Genomic DNA, 14,661 nt, shown 5'->3' with positions numbered 1-14,661 from the left:
AGTTCCCGCCCTCTCTGCAAAGGGACAATTTTCTGGAAACCCAGCTCTATTCAGTTGGAATCAGAAGATCCTACAAAAAAAACTGACCTTGAGAAACTCAGAAGGGGGCCAGCACAGGAAATGTGAGGATATATCGTAGATAGAAAAGTACTAGTAAGTACAGGTATTCTCAACTCTGCCTTTTTCTCCCATCTACTCAGTCTCTCCCGATTTTCCTGTGGTGTTTGGGAGGCAATTTTTCATCCACTGCTGTGACTTTGAGGGTTACTCTGATTCCCCAGGCTCTTTTAGTCTCTGTATGGAAAAGTCCCTCCATTAGCCATCCATTTGGCATTTTTTAAATGTAACTATCACTAGGATTTTTAAAAAAAGGACAAGTACAAAAGTGCTGAAGCAATTAACTTTTCTTTTTTGAGAACAGATTCTTTAGAAAAGTTGCCTCAGGGTGGCTGAGTTGGCACAAGGCTCTCAGGTGTGCATTCCCTCCTTGATTCATCCCTGTCTGGGAAACTGCCCAAAAGTCTGCCTTCTAGTCCTGGACCTTTCCCACCTCTATGTTCTCCTTTGGCTTCCATCTCAAAGGATGAGGCTGGAGTAGAAGCCCCACTAGATAGAAAGTCTGTAATTGAATTGCACATTCCCGGGGGGAAAAAATAAACCAACACTCCTTAGATTTGCATTGGCTGACATTTCCCCCAAATTTGTTTGGTGGTAAGAATCCTCTGGGATGTATATTAAGAATCAGATTCCTGGGGTTGGCCCGGTGGTGCGGTGTTTACGTTCGCATGTTCCGCTTCGGTGGCCTGGGGTTCGCTGGTTTGGATCCCTGGTGCGGACCTATGCACTGCTTGTCAAGCCATGCTGTGGCAGGAGCCCCACATATAAAGTAGAAGAAGATGGGCATGGATGTTAGCTCAGGGTCAGTCTTCCGCAGCACTAAAAGAGAAGGATTGGCGGCAGATGTTAGCTCAGGGCTAACCTTCCTCGAGAAAAAAAAAAGAATCAGATTCCTAGGCTCCATCCTGGACCTAATGAATCAAAATTTCCGAGGAAGTAACCTGAAATTCTGTATTTTTTAAACCTTCAAGCCAGGTGATTCTTATCACCAGACAAGGTTGGAAAACATAATATTAGTGAATAATTTTTATTATTATTATTTTTTTTGAGGAAGATTAGCCCTGAGCTAACTGCTGCCAATCTTCCTCTTTTCACTGAGGAAGACTGGCCCTGAGCTAACATCCGTGCCCATCTTCCTCTACTTTCTATGTGGGACACCTACCACAGCATGGCTTGCCAAGCAGTGCCACGTCCACACCTGGGATCCGAACCAGCAAACCCCGGGCCTCCGAGAAGCGGAATGTGCGCACTTAACTGCTGCGCCACCGGGCCAGTCCCAGTGAATAATTATTATTACAGATTCCTGGGCACCTACTTAACAGGGTACTTTTTCCTCAGCAAAGAGTAAAGAGACAATACTATCATAGTGATTACCAACACACACTTTGGAGTCAGAAGGCTGGGTTTGACCTGCTAGGTATTGGCTTGGCAGTGTGACCTTAACCTCTCAGAGTCTCGGTTTCCTTATCCATAAAGTGGGGGTGATATTACATTTCCCTCAGAGATGATGCATACAGAACTGTTACCCAATGCCTGCGAAATAAAATGCATGCTCAGTAAATAGATGCTACTGTTATTTTACCACAGCAAAACTCTAAGGTATCTCTATCATATAAATGTGGGTAAATAATGGTTGTGAAAAAGGAAGACTGGCTATCGATGGTTCCAGGGATCCACAAAGATATATAAATGCAGCCAGATGACTCAGTGATCATTTCTCTGACCAGACCCAGCAGACACAACTGTGGCTGGCCATATTAAGAAAAGGAAGAACATTTTTATCAAAGCCTGGCTCGAACTGTGTAGGTAGGAACCAACACAGACATGACGTGGACAGCTGGGGCTACTCTGGGATGGCACCATGGATTAGAAGTAGGAAGGTTTCCAGGTATGAGGACAAGCATCCCAGCCTTCCTGACTGAATGGGATACTGCCTCAGAGATAGTTCTGCAAACCCTGGAATCAACCAGGACTGTGTGTGAGTTCCAGCTCTACCATTTACCTGTAGTGTGACCTTGGGTAAATTGCTTATACTCTGCAAGCCTCAGTTTTCTCATCCATAAAATGGTGATATTAATAGTACTGTCCTTAAATGTTGTGGCTAAGATTGAAAAAGAAAATGAATGTAAAGCGAATAAAAGTTGGCTATTAATTATCTATCTTTAACAAGGGGTAGATTATAATATCCCCTTGGAGAGAATAGACTTTCTCGTCTTTAGCTCCTGTCATGCTTCCCACCATCACTGCTGGTAGAGCCAACAGGAGCCTCCTGCTTCGATCACCTTCTCACTCTGCATACCCACCTATCTCAGGGACCCCCTGCTGTGTCCCTCCTCCCTCTTCTCGCAGACTTCCACACATTTCATCCTATAGTACCTCCTAATAGGAGACTGACGTCTCCCCAGGACTTGGCTGCCTCATCACACTATTATCAATCACTGCTTGGAGAAAAGAAGGACCTTCTGCAAGTGGGTAGGAAGACACAGAGACTGAGGGTGGGGATTGAAGGTGGTCAGGAAGGGAGGAATGAGGATTCAGAATAGGAGGGGAGAGGGAAGAAATGTGTCATGAGTCTCCTCAAAAGTCAATGAATTCTGAATCTCATCATTTTCAGTGAATGAATTCAGATGATTCACTTCCCTTCGGCAGCCCTCTATTCCCCTCTGTGTAATGGAAAGGGAAGTGCTGGCACTTGCTTTAAAGACAGAGCAGCATATAGAATCCAGCTTGGGAGAGCCGGGAGCACATGAAACTATATATCATATGGGCTATGGCACTTATGTTGGTTTTCTTCTGAACAATATTTTTGATTATATTAGCTCCAGACTGAATGTATTTCTCTAAACATCATTGACTTTTTGGCAGTTTTCAGCAAACCCACCAGTTTCTGGTTTCCTATTCCAGCCCTTTGTTTCCTGGTATCCCCCTTAGCTTCCACTTAAGCAGCCATTGCCATCTAACATGGTAACCTGGGCTCTAAGCAGAAGTTCTAGGACCAGGGTCTAACTTTGGCTCCTGGTGACGGACTCAGAATTCAGAAGCTATGGAAAGCTGTGACCAACACTCCTTTAACATAATAAGTTCCTGACTTAGGAAGTAACTGGGTTTAGGTTAGAGACAAAGGAAAATTTGGGCCAAGTATCAAAATATTCATGCAGAAGTCTGAGCTGACTGGCCTGGGTGGGGCTAGGAATTGGGCCAGAGATGGTGAGGCAGGAAAGGGCGAGGAAGGGTAGGGGGTCATAGGCTAAAGCTGGAGGGACCAACTTGGCCCCTCTGTTCATGGTGCTACTGACGACAGAGTATAACCTCAGGGTGCAGCCCCGGGCTCTTTGCTTTCCATGAGTAAGGAAGCAAGAATGTGGCTTCTCCCGCCCCACTCTTTCCACAGGCCACTGGGGGCCTAGCAGCTCCAGCACCTCCCCTATCGTGTTACCAGGCCCAAGATGTGGCTTTCAGTGCCAGCTGTGACAACAGCATCTTTGCCCTTAGCACTAAACATGCAGGGAGAAGGAGTCCTCAGACCCAAGGAAGCTATATGACCAGCAATTAGCACCTCCTTCCCAGAACTGCACAGGAATCTGTCTGCCCCAGTGTAGGAAAGAAAGAGAAGAGCTTCAGGCCGCAGACAACAGAGAGGAGTCGGGGGAAGTGGGAGTTGGGGTTGTGGGGGCGAGCAGCACATGCAGCTGGCCAGTTGCTGGGAAATGCTGGCTAAGGACATAGCATCTTCACTTAACTGGAATCCTGGGATGGATTCCAGAATGGCCTAGTCTTCTGGGCCAGTACAGCCATGGTCAGGAAAGCCAGGCAGGCACTCAGGGTAGAAATTATGGTTTTCAAAGTTCATCCTATCTCTAGTGTCTAGAACTGTGCCTGGCACATAGTAGGCCCGTGATAAGTACTGGATGAATGAACAAAGGGATGAACAAATGCTTTCACACACAAGCATGGTCTCATTCAATCTGCAAAGTGAGGCATAGGCAGGGCAGGCATTGCCTTATTTTATGGATGGAGAACTGACATCATGAGAGTTAAGTGTCTTGCCTAAGGTCATTCAACTTAGATGTGGCAGACTGGAGGCTAGACACTGTGCTCTTTTTATAGTACCATGTGAACATTCTTGGTATAGCAGTCCAGGAATACAACCTATGACTGGACATGAACTTCCTTTGGGGTCCTGCTGGTCAGAAAATAGCCCTTCAGGGGCTCAGTTTCCTGGACACAGTCTCAGGGCCAACTTTGGACATCCTGGTCCTCCTTGCCCACCTGGCATCTGCCTGCCCTTTTATGAGCAGCTCCAGGAAAAGGGGCCCCTCCATTAGTCTCTGTTGTCACATCTAACTCTGAAGGTCTGGATTCCTGAGACACAGAGGCAGGGAGCTGGTGGCTTTACACTGAGAGTCAGGAACAGAACGAAGTCACAAACATTCAGTTCCTTTTTCTCTTATCCTTGATAGAAACTTCAGATAGCCTAGACCTCCAAGTTAGTTCCTGGAACTCAGACAAGCAACTAACTCATCTTACAGCAAGAACCTCCCAGAAGCTCGGAGCCCATAGTCTGAGGAGTGTTTCTAGAAGGTCTCCAAAGCCAGGAAGAGGGCTCTCCTGAGATGGAATATCTTACATCAGCTGGCCCTTCTCTGCACAGCATTCTGTCTTGTACCTTTCTCTTATGGAAGCTGTGAGGTATAGAGCAAGGGAACAAAGATCAGAAAACCTGGGTTCTAGTGCTGGCTTTGTTACTCATCAACTGTGTATCTTCTCTCCACCTCATTGTCTTCATCTGCAAAATAGGAATAAAAATTCTCAGCTATATCATACGGCAGTTGTGAGTTTAAAGAGGAATAGTTTATATCAAAGTGCTTTTAAGCACAAGACAGAAACGATGCCAGTACTATTTTTTATGGCAAGAAAAAAAGACAAAGAGGAGGGAAACTTCCAGGATGCCCCAAAGCCCTCTGTTCCCCCTTGTTCCCGATTCATTTATAATAAAGCACCTGCGTGAACAAGGCACGCACCAAGTGCTGAGGGAGAGACAAAGTTACTTAAGATGTGATCTCTGCTCTCAAAGGATTGAAAGACTAGCACAGACTGTGTACCAAAAGACAGACACAGAGATTTTAGAGAGCGCCAAAGATCACAGAATGAAAAGGAAGTTCTACGAAGAGTTAGAGGCTTTAGAATTGTTCAACCAGGTGAAGAGGCCGCAGGGGGAAGGAGAGGGAAGAGATTGTCACGCTGCATAACGGTCTCCAAGCCTCTTTGACCAGGAGGAAATGAAGTCATCCTGCTCTTGAGAATCAGCATGACAGCCTCCAGCCAAGTAATCTGGAGTCATGAGAGCTGCTGGGGAACTCTGTGATTCATGCGACTGCTGGGAATTTCCTGATAACTAACCTAGGAGTTTCGGGGTAAGTCCTCAGGCTGCAACATCTCTGTTTACATTTTGATCACGTTTGTTTACAACTAATGGGTTCTAAATCTAAACAAAACATGTCACAGTCTTCTAGAGGAAGTAGAGAGGCCAGGTCTCAGGCCTGTAGTACCTCTGACTCAGTCCATCCCCTGGGAAGTGGCAGCTCAGCCTGGCACAGAAAAACTCTCTCTGGAGGACGATGGGTCACCTGCCTCCTGAAAGCTGGAAGGTTAACTTGTACTTTCCCCAGACAGAGGCCCGCATCCTGAAACCTCTGGCCCGAGCAGAGCAAAGAGGCTTTCCTCCTTCCTGGCACTCTCCCTGACCTCTTCCTGCCGCCTTCAAGTGGATGCAGAACCAAGGTCCAAGTTTGCTAGACAGCAAAATGCTGTAGGCCTAGTCAGTGAGAGGGACCAAACCTTGGGCCTGGCTGTGAGCCTCTAATGAGTTATAGGGACTCAGTCTCCTCCCCTCCCATTAAGGGTGACAGTCTTGCTACGTGGAATCAAAGTGACCTCAAGCTCTGGTTCCCAACACTAGGCAAAAGGGATGTGGGTGACTGAACCTCAGAGTTCCTGCTGAGCTCCTTTATGCCCGAGGGATATGTGCGTGTGCATGTGTGTGCGTGTGCTTGTGTACACAGATATGTGCACTCGCCATCAGGCAGGAAGAATGGGTGGAGTCCTTTACACATGGTCTGTCTTTCTGGAGGCCAATCTTATGATAAGCAATTCTTTAATCTTATTAGAAACAAGGCTGTATGATGAAGTAGAATACTAAATACACATGCATTCAGAAATCTGTAATCATCTTTTTGGAATGGATGATACAAGGACGTGTTTTCAAAAATTTATACAGTGTAAAAGGGCATACAGTGAAAAATAAAACTTCTTCTCATTTTTGTCCTCCAGTTCCCTAATTCTTCTCCTCAGAGGTGAAAACAGAACTTCCTACCCCTCCACAGTTTACTGTCTACATTAATAACGCTTTACTATTCCATTGTCTTTATTAACTAACTATACCCCGGCCCAAGCAAATAAATGGGTTGCTCATTGTAGGAACTTCCTGAAAGACCCATCAACACTTCAACAGAAAGCATGAACAGTTTGTGCCCTAAGACCTTGTTCTCACAATCCTACAATATTATATCATGACCCTTATCTAATCTTTATCAAGCCCACACTTGCAAAGACCACCCTTAAACTGCAAATTCTCAATAACATGCGACCTTACCTACCCTCTCTGGTCCCCCACGACCAAACTCCCTAACCGCGGTAAGCAATAAACTTAGCTTTGTCTTATCTGCTGGTTGCGTTGACGATTTGTGTGGAGCCGGTATTCGACAGAAGCAGCCCCTATTAGCAGGGGGTTTGTCTGTGTTTCAGTGAGAGTCACGTGCATTTTCAGGTTGAGAAAGAGACTTCATAGCTATATGAATGCGGACTATGCCCCTATATACCTAGGGTGGGAATCATCCTCCCAGGTAGTTGGGGGTCGAGTGTGAAAAGGCTGGAGAAAAGCTGACTTAGGGGATCTGTGGGGAATCATCAGAGCTGTAACGGGAGAGAATCCCGGGACCTCCGCTCCTCTCTCCACTTCGGAGCCCGGCACTGGGGCGGGACCCGGGGCAGGTAAATGGGAGGAGGGGGCGGTGAATTTAGATGCCTCTAGATCCCTCAGTTCAGACGTGGCTCGTCCCCTCCGCCAGGGACCGCGCTGCCCCTCACACTCAGTCAAGGCTGAAGAAGGACGCGGGGTCGACGTCGCGCGGGGCTCCAGGGAAGAGGAGGGAAGGGAGTGGGAAGGGCGATCTTGGGCTGGGGCGGGGCCAGGCTGGGCGAGTCCTAATATAGAGCTCGCGCCGCTGGCTAGCAGCACAGCGCAGAGACTGGAGCCCCGGAGCCCCGCCAAGTGTCAGAGTCAACCTGCCCCCGCCGTTCCGGCCCCGCAGTGCTCTCGCCGCAGCCGCCGGTGAGTGCACGCCGCCCCAAGAGCGCAGGGCGAATGCGCCGCGGTCCTGTCCTGCTGGCTTCCCTTCCCCCTACCCGGGCTGCTCCGGCTCAGCGGCGGCAGCGGCCGAGTCACCGCTGCCCGTGTCCGTGCCCTGCGGGTGCTGGTCCAGGCGGCGCCGGGACCCCCGATGCCCGAGAGAGGAGAGACGGCCGAGCCTGGAGAGCCTGGTCACTGCGGGCTCGCCCCACAAGGGACCTCGGGACTCCTGCCGTGAACTGCAGTAACCCACCCCGCCCGCCTTCTCGCTCCTCCGCTTCTTCCCCTGACTTCTCCTTTCCTTGCAGAGCAGCTGTCTAGAGCCCCAGCCTCGCCACCATGGGAATCCTGCTGGCTTGCGTGCTCCTCTGGACTCTGGTCGTGAGCGACTCCGAAGTGAGTGGCTTCCCTGCTTTGACTTATGGCGGCGGGGTTTGCAGGACCCCTGAACAGCGCCGGGGGAAGGGGGCTGTATAGGGAACCGGAGACCTCTGAATTCCATCAACAGCAGGGTCAGACCCTCCCAGGAAAATAGGACAGGTGTGGCAGTGGGGGCCTTGAGAACCAGGGGAGTCCGCACTTGCGGGCAAGGGAGGAAGAAACCGCAGGGACTACCCCAGCCTGCTGGCACCTGATATGTGAAGCTTGCTTGAGTCAATCCATTTCTTCCTGCCGGAAATCTATGATCTTCCATCTGAGGGCTACTTAGACATGAACAGAGCCAGGAGAGAGGGAGCTGGAGGGAAGGGTGAGTTTTGGGATTGGGGCCAGTTTATCCACACCCTGGAGTCCCAGGAGCATGGGACCTTTAGTGAACTTCCCCCTTTCCCTCCCATCTCTTCCAGGGCAGCCATGAACTTCATCCAGCGTCCAGTGCATGTGAGTATCCATCCCTTGCGCAATATCTGGCTGCACAGACATCTTGGAAAAGACTCGGGGCAACCCTTCCTGTCCAGGCTGAAGGGCTGGCTCCCCCCTTGCCTCCTCCCACACTCTTTTCTTATACCCCTAACCTTTGTGCTCTCCAGCGAACTGTGGCTGTCTGAATGGAGGAACATGTGTGTCCTACAAGTTCTTCTCCAACATTCAGCGATGCAACTGCCCAAAGAAATTCCAAGGGGAACATTGTGAGATAGGTATGGGGATCCTGACTCTAACTGGGGAGGGGGGGACACCAGAGATTTAGGTGCAGGGAGAGATGGGTGGGATGCAAGAACAGGCAGGAGTTAGGAGCTGGAGATGGTGTGAGGGACATATTTATCCCTATGTGATGTACACAGTCAAACACACACCATCTCATGAAACTGTGGCTGCATGAATGTGAGATGAAGATGGAAGGAGACCCTTTTCTAGTGTTTTCTGCCAGGCCTATAATCATGTGAGGCCTGACAGGGTCTCTAAAATGCCTATTTAAACTTCCTCCTTTTTCTAATATTTTCTCATCCTCACATTCTTCCACAGATACATCAAAAACCTGCTATGAAGGGAATGGTCACTCTTACCGAGGGAAGGCCAAAACTGACATCATGGGCCGGCCCTGCCTGGAGTGGAACTCTGCCACTGTCCTTCTGAAAACGTACCATGCACACAGACCTGATGCCCTTCAGCTGGGCCTGGGGAAACACAATTACTGCAGGTGAGGTGGGGGCAGCAAGGGCCTCGCGGAAACCCTTGTTACTGTTCCCTCCTGCTTCCAGAGTGCTGGCCATAGCATGAGAAAAGCAAGGCCTCTGGTTGACTCTTCCCTGGAGGGGAGGATGCAGGAAAGGCATTCAGGGTTGGAATGATACCCTCTACCCTCTGTGTTGCCAGGAACCCAGACAATCAGAGAAGGCCCTGGTGCTATGTGCAGGTTGGCCTAAAGCAGCTTGTCCAAGAGTGCATGGTGCACGACTGCTCTTTTGGTGAGTGTCACTGGCCTGTTTATGAAGGTAGGGCGGAAGGGGATAAACGCATATGGCCCCTTATCCCATCACAGGAGGGATGAGGATAGAGGCCTGCTAGGCCTTGAAAAACTGGGAGGTCAGAGGACAAGGAAAGGGATACTTTATCCTGCCTGCCTCCCAAAGACATCCCTCTCTTTCTCCTCCAGGAAAAAGTCCCTCCTCTCCTCCAGAAAAAGCAGAGTTCCAGTGTGGCCAGAAGGCTCTGAGGCCCCGCTTTAAGATTATTGGGGGAGAATTCACCACCACTGAGAACCAGCCGTGGTTTGCAGCCATCTATAGGAGGCACCGTGGAGGCTCTGTCACCTATGTGTGCGGTGGCAGCCTCATCAGTCCTTGCTGGGTGCTCAGCGCCACACACTGCTTCATGTACGTCCCTCTGTCTCTTCTCCCTGACCCGCCGCCCTACCCCAAACATATCTCTTCCTCTTTCCCAGCAAAGGATTCCACTTCAATTCTGCTCCCTCAGCCCCACTCCATGCAGCCCACGGCCTTGGGAACAAGTCATGCTCTGAGGTGGTGGGGAGGGAAAAGTGACAGGATCTCATGAGATCACACTGTCTGACAAACCTTCCCTCCCGCAGTAATTACCCGAAGAAGGAGGACTACATTGTCTACCTGGGTCGGTCAAGGCTTAGCTCCAGTTCGCGCGGGGAGATGAAGTTTGAGGTGGAAAAGCTCATCTTGCATGAGGACTATAGTGCTGACACACTCGCCCACCACAACGATATTGGTGAGTGGAAAGCCCTCATCTGCCATAATGATGATGGCTGGGGGAAGAGGGGTGCAAGAAGAGACTCAGGTAGGAGGTTGAGGTTGTAGGGGAACTTGAGGACCCTGCTTTACACAACAAAGGGAGTGGTGGAGAAGGGTTCAGAGTGACATATACGAGGGGCCTGGTGCTCCTCTGTAAAGTTCCTGAATTTCCAAACAGGTAGCCCCCTTGGGCAGCAATGGCCCCAGGGGCATATGGCTTGGGCTGGGATGAGATGCAACCTCTGTCTGTCCAGGATATAGAAGTTGGAGAGAGCTTTGGGCTGGATTTTAGCCCAGCTACCTCAGCCAGGACTTTTTGCAGAAAAAACCCATATAGTTGTATGCAGCATCCTTGGCTGTCCAAGCTTTTGTCAGCAGCTGGAACAAAGCTCTTGAGGCATGGGACAGGGGAGGCTTGTTTCAGGTGACAAGCTACCAGCAGATCTCCCAGGATGACCCCTGACCCTAACTGACCTAGGGATAGACAGCTACTCCCTCAGCATTTGGAGGGGAGAGATGGTGATCACCTAACCCTTTTCCCCTCCCCCAGCCTTGCTGAAGATCAGTTCCAACACAGGCCAGTGTGCACAGCCATCCCAGTCCATACAGACCATCTGCCTGCCCCCAATGTATGATGATGCCCGTTTTGGCACAAGCTGTGAGATCACTGGCTTTGGAAAACAGAATTCCAGTAAGTGATATTTGGGGCTGCCTGAGTGTCCTGGGGGAATGTAATCTAGAAGTGACCTAGAAGTCACTTGTAACCTAGACATGAGCTCAGCTTGATCAAGGGAGGAGTATGGAGATAGAGATGGGAGCACCATGGAGGCAGCAGATGGGTCCAGGAACGGAGTAGGGAGCATTGTTTACAGAATGACGGGTCATAAAGGTAAATAGATGGGAGGTGAGGGGCTATAGGTGGGGTTAAGGTTCAGATTTGGGTGGGAAAAGAATAAGGGTTTTCCCTGTTAGGGATGATTTTTGGTCCCCTCCCTGGCAGAAAGTCCCAGTGGGAAGGCTGGACAGATACATCTTAACATAAATTCCTCCTGTTTCTTCCATCTAGCTGACTATCTCTATCCAGAGCAGCTGAAAATGACTGTTGTGAAGCTGGTTTCCCACCAGGAATGTCAGCAGCCCCACTACTATGGCTCTGAAGTCACCACCAAAATGCTGTGTGCTGCTGACCCGCAGTGGAAAACAGATTCCTGCCAGGTGAGAGTTCCAAGTGTCTCTCTCCATCATCTCCCCATCTCCCCAGGGCTCCTGGGCCCATCCCTGTCAGCTTTGGGAAGCCTTTCTCCAGCCAAAGCCCCAAGAAGCCAGAATGGGGAGCTTGGGTCTTAAAAGGTTTAAACCAATCCTTATGTGTTTATCAAACAGTTGTCATGAGCCTGGCTCTGTGCTAGGTACTTCAGACTAGGGGAGGGAGGGGTACTAAGACCATAAAAAAGAGAAAACAATAGAGAAAAATACAACTCAGTGCTCAGGGTGTGATGTGAATTATATCAGATGATTAGGAGAGGAAGGTGAGTGCCAACTGGGTGGTCACACTAGGGGGACGTTAAAGAGAATGTGATTCAATGGGAATTTGAGGAAGCAAAAAGAAGAAAGGAAAGCGGATCTTGGAAAGATAAAAAAATAAGAATGAGCACAGCATATTCTAGAATGGGAAGAAGTAGGGTCTGAGAATGTAGCTGGAATAGTGGCAGATTATAGGGTTTGAAAGCCAAGCAGAGGATTTAAACTTGATGTGGTAGGAAATGGGGAGTCCCTAAGCGCTTTGACTCTAGGAAAATCCCTTCTCTCTTAGGCATGATTGGGTGGTGGGATCAGATGGCCCCCTCCTCACTTCTCCCAGGGCTCACTTTGCATCTTTGGCTTAACAGGGAGACTCTGGGGGCCCCCTGGTCTGCTCCATCCAAGGCCGCCTGACTCTGACTGGGATTGTGAGCTGGGGCCGTGGATGTGCCATGAAGGACAAGCCAGGCGTCTACACGAGGGTCTCACGCTTCCTGCCCTGGATCCGCACTCACACTGGGGAAGAGAATGGCCTAGCCCTCTGAGAGGACCTGGGGAGCCAAGGGAGGAGAAGGGCACCACCTTCCCATGCTAACTGTGATTTTTGCAGTAGGGCCACCTGCACCAGCTATACAGGGAGAGACTGAGGAACATAGGCTCTGCAAAGATGGTTTTACTTGTCCTGCCCATGAGGATGAGCGAGAATAGCTTTACCCTCGGATAAGCCTAGGTGCTGGGTGCCTAGCTCCCCCCGGCCAGGATGGAGGGATGGTCCTGACCCAGGATGGTATTGACCAGTAGTTTGTCTTTTTCTGGATTAAAGCCTCCTGGAGTTAAAAGTGGCATCTTCTGTGTATGGATGGAAGGAGACCCAGCTCCCCCAACAGTGGGCATTCATGAGGTACACTGTTGGGAAATGAATAATTTCCAAATTAGGAAGTGTAACAAAACTGAGGTCTCTTGAGGGAGCTTGGCCGGTGTGGGAACAGTGGTTTAGGGAGTAGAGACACTAATGACTTGAGAGAAGGGCTCTGGCATTCCATGAATGTATCAGGTAATATTATATGTGTGTGTGTATGTTTGCACATGTGTGCATGGACTGTGAGTATCAGTGTGAGCCAATGTATTCCTGTGTCTGACTGCAAGTCTAGATATTTCCCTAAACTATATGAACTATGATGCCACATAGAACAGTCTGTCTGGAGAGGTCATGGGTCATTCCTGGGGCTTCTTGGGTCCCCTACCTGATGATGCCTATGAATGTGTCATTCTGGGTTGTGGCCTGTGACCAGCAGTAGATGTCTCCATTTCACTTTCACACAGATGTCCCTTTCTTGGCCAGTTATGCCCTCTGACCTTCTAGCGGAGTTCGTCCAGTCCTCACTGAATGGGGTGAGGACCACTCCTGTACACTGAATATTTAATAATTATATTCTGCTGTTTTTATTTATATCTATTTTTGTAATTTTGAATAAAGACGATCAATAAAATGTGATTTTCTGAAGACTTTGTCTCTTCCCTGGTGCTTGTATGGGAGGGAGTTGGAGAGCATAGAAAGTAGAACGTGACGGTGGTGGCATGTACCCCAGAGTCTCTTGTGGAGCTGCATCTCTGGACTTAATGGGGCTTTGAGAAGTAGAGGCTAGGAGAATTGTAGAGAAGGCCCTCCGAAGCACGTAATGTACAAAAAGATGCCCCAAGTCAGGGCCCCAGGGCTTGCTAAATGGTGTGCAGGCTGGGTGTCAACTCCCAATTCCGTCCTCAGCCTGCTTCCTTTGTGCAGTGTATATCTGATACAACTGTACACAGTGATCCTCTTTAGGATTAGTCCCACCATATTCTCTTCACTCCACCCCAACAATCCTTGGCTGACCTCAACCAAGGAGAATATCTGCCTGAGTGAAAATTGCTGATCTAAAACCAGCTCAGCTTGAGTCTGCAGCATTCAGGGAACAGAATGTAATTTCCCATCATCTGTGCATGGGGCTGGTGCTGAGTTTTCTCAGTGTGTTAATGGAGCTTGTGACCAGCCATTGCTATCCCTAACATCAGGGGGCTCAGAATCTAAAGCTGGGTGATATCCTAATGGAGGTGACCATATATTTTGAACCAGATATCAGCTTCTGAAGAACTGGGGTATAGAAGGCAGGCCAGGAGATATAGGTGGATGCCAAAATATTGGAATTTCCAAGCTATGTTGATGGGTTTTGGCAGTGCTTCTTAACCAAGTCTCTTGAGAACCTTTTAAAAATATAAACAAGCCTATGCTCCACCCACAGAGATTGTGATCAGGTCAGGGCTAGTGCCACGTATTGTGATGGTAGAAAAGCTCCCCAGATGTTTCTGATTATCACCCCTGATTGAGATCCTTTGGGGACATTGGCCAGATTATGTGAAGGACCCAGAAAATTCAAGATGTTGTCAACATGTGTTCTCCGTGTGAACAGTCAGTTTTCTGAGTGGGGTTTGGGGGTGCAAGGTCTCCGGGCTTCCCTAGACCATGGGCCCCTGGAGGGCAAGGATCTGATTTTTAATCCCCACAATCTAGCATGTTGTCTTATTCAGTATGATGCAGTAGTTCAGAGCATGGATTTTGGAGTCAGGTGAGCTGGACTAGAATCCTGGCTCTAATACAAGCAGTGTGACTTGGGAAAGACTCTTAACCTCTCTATGCCTCAGTTTCCTCATCTGTGAAAAAGAGATAATATCTACCTCCTAGGATTGTTATAAAGATTCATGAGTTCATAAGTCTCTTAGCATTATCCTGGCACCTAGAAAAGGCACAAATACAGTGGCTGTTATTACAAAGTGACGTAAATTTTTGTGGAATTGAATGGGAACCTCCTCCCCTCTTCCTCCTCAGGATTACATTGGTATGTTTTGTAGGGGCTGAAACTTGCCAGGAAAGAAAAGGCG

At 49.1% G+C, this 14,661-nt stretch overlaps 1 protein-coding gene across 3 annotated transcripts; it reads left to right on the top strand.

Annotated features, from left to right (window-relative positions):
- The first annotated feature begins 7,370 nt into the window (after nucleotides 1-7,370).
- PLAU (plasminogen activator, urokinase) lies at nucleotides 7,371-13,249 on the top strand. 3 transcript variants are annotated; one of them, XM_046655059.1, is made up of 11 exons: nucleotides 7,371-7,507; nucleotides 7,834-7,921; nucleotides 8,371-8,404; nucleotides 8,554-8,661; nucleotides 8,987-9,161; nucleotides 9,338-9,429; nucleotides 9,618-9,837; nucleotides 10,053-10,201; nucleotides 10,775-10,915; nucleotides 11,291-11,439; nucleotides 12,114-13,249. In XM_046655059.1, exons 2-11 carry the CDS (start codon nucleotides 7,865-7,867, stop codon nucleotides 12,288-12,290), a joined length of 1,302 nt encoding a protein of 433 aa, XP_046511015.1. In that variant the 5' UTR covers nucleotides 7,371-7,507; nucleotides 7,834-7,864; the 3' UTR covers nucleotides 12,291-13,249. The 3 variants fall into 3 exon arrangements, with proteins under 3 accessions (XP_046511015.1, XP_046511016.1, XP_046511017.1); XM_046655060.1 differs by having other exon boundaries at nucleotides 7,378-7,507; nucleotides 7,839-7,921; XM_046655061.1 differs by lacking the exon at nucleotides 10,775-10,915 and having other exon boundaries at nucleotides 7,437-7,507.
- The last annotated feature ends 1,412 nt before the right edge of the window (nucleotides 13,250-14,661 follow it).

This window comes from Equus quagga, chromosome 2, assembly GCF_021613505.1.
Source record: "Equus quagga isolate Etosha38 chromosome 2, UCLA_HA_Equagga_1.0, whole genome shotgun sequence".
Lineage (NCBI taxonomy): Eukaryota > Metazoa > Chordata > Mammalia > Perissodactyla > Equidae > Equus > Equus quagga.
This window is presented reverse-complemented; position numbering and strand designations above follow the sequence as displayed.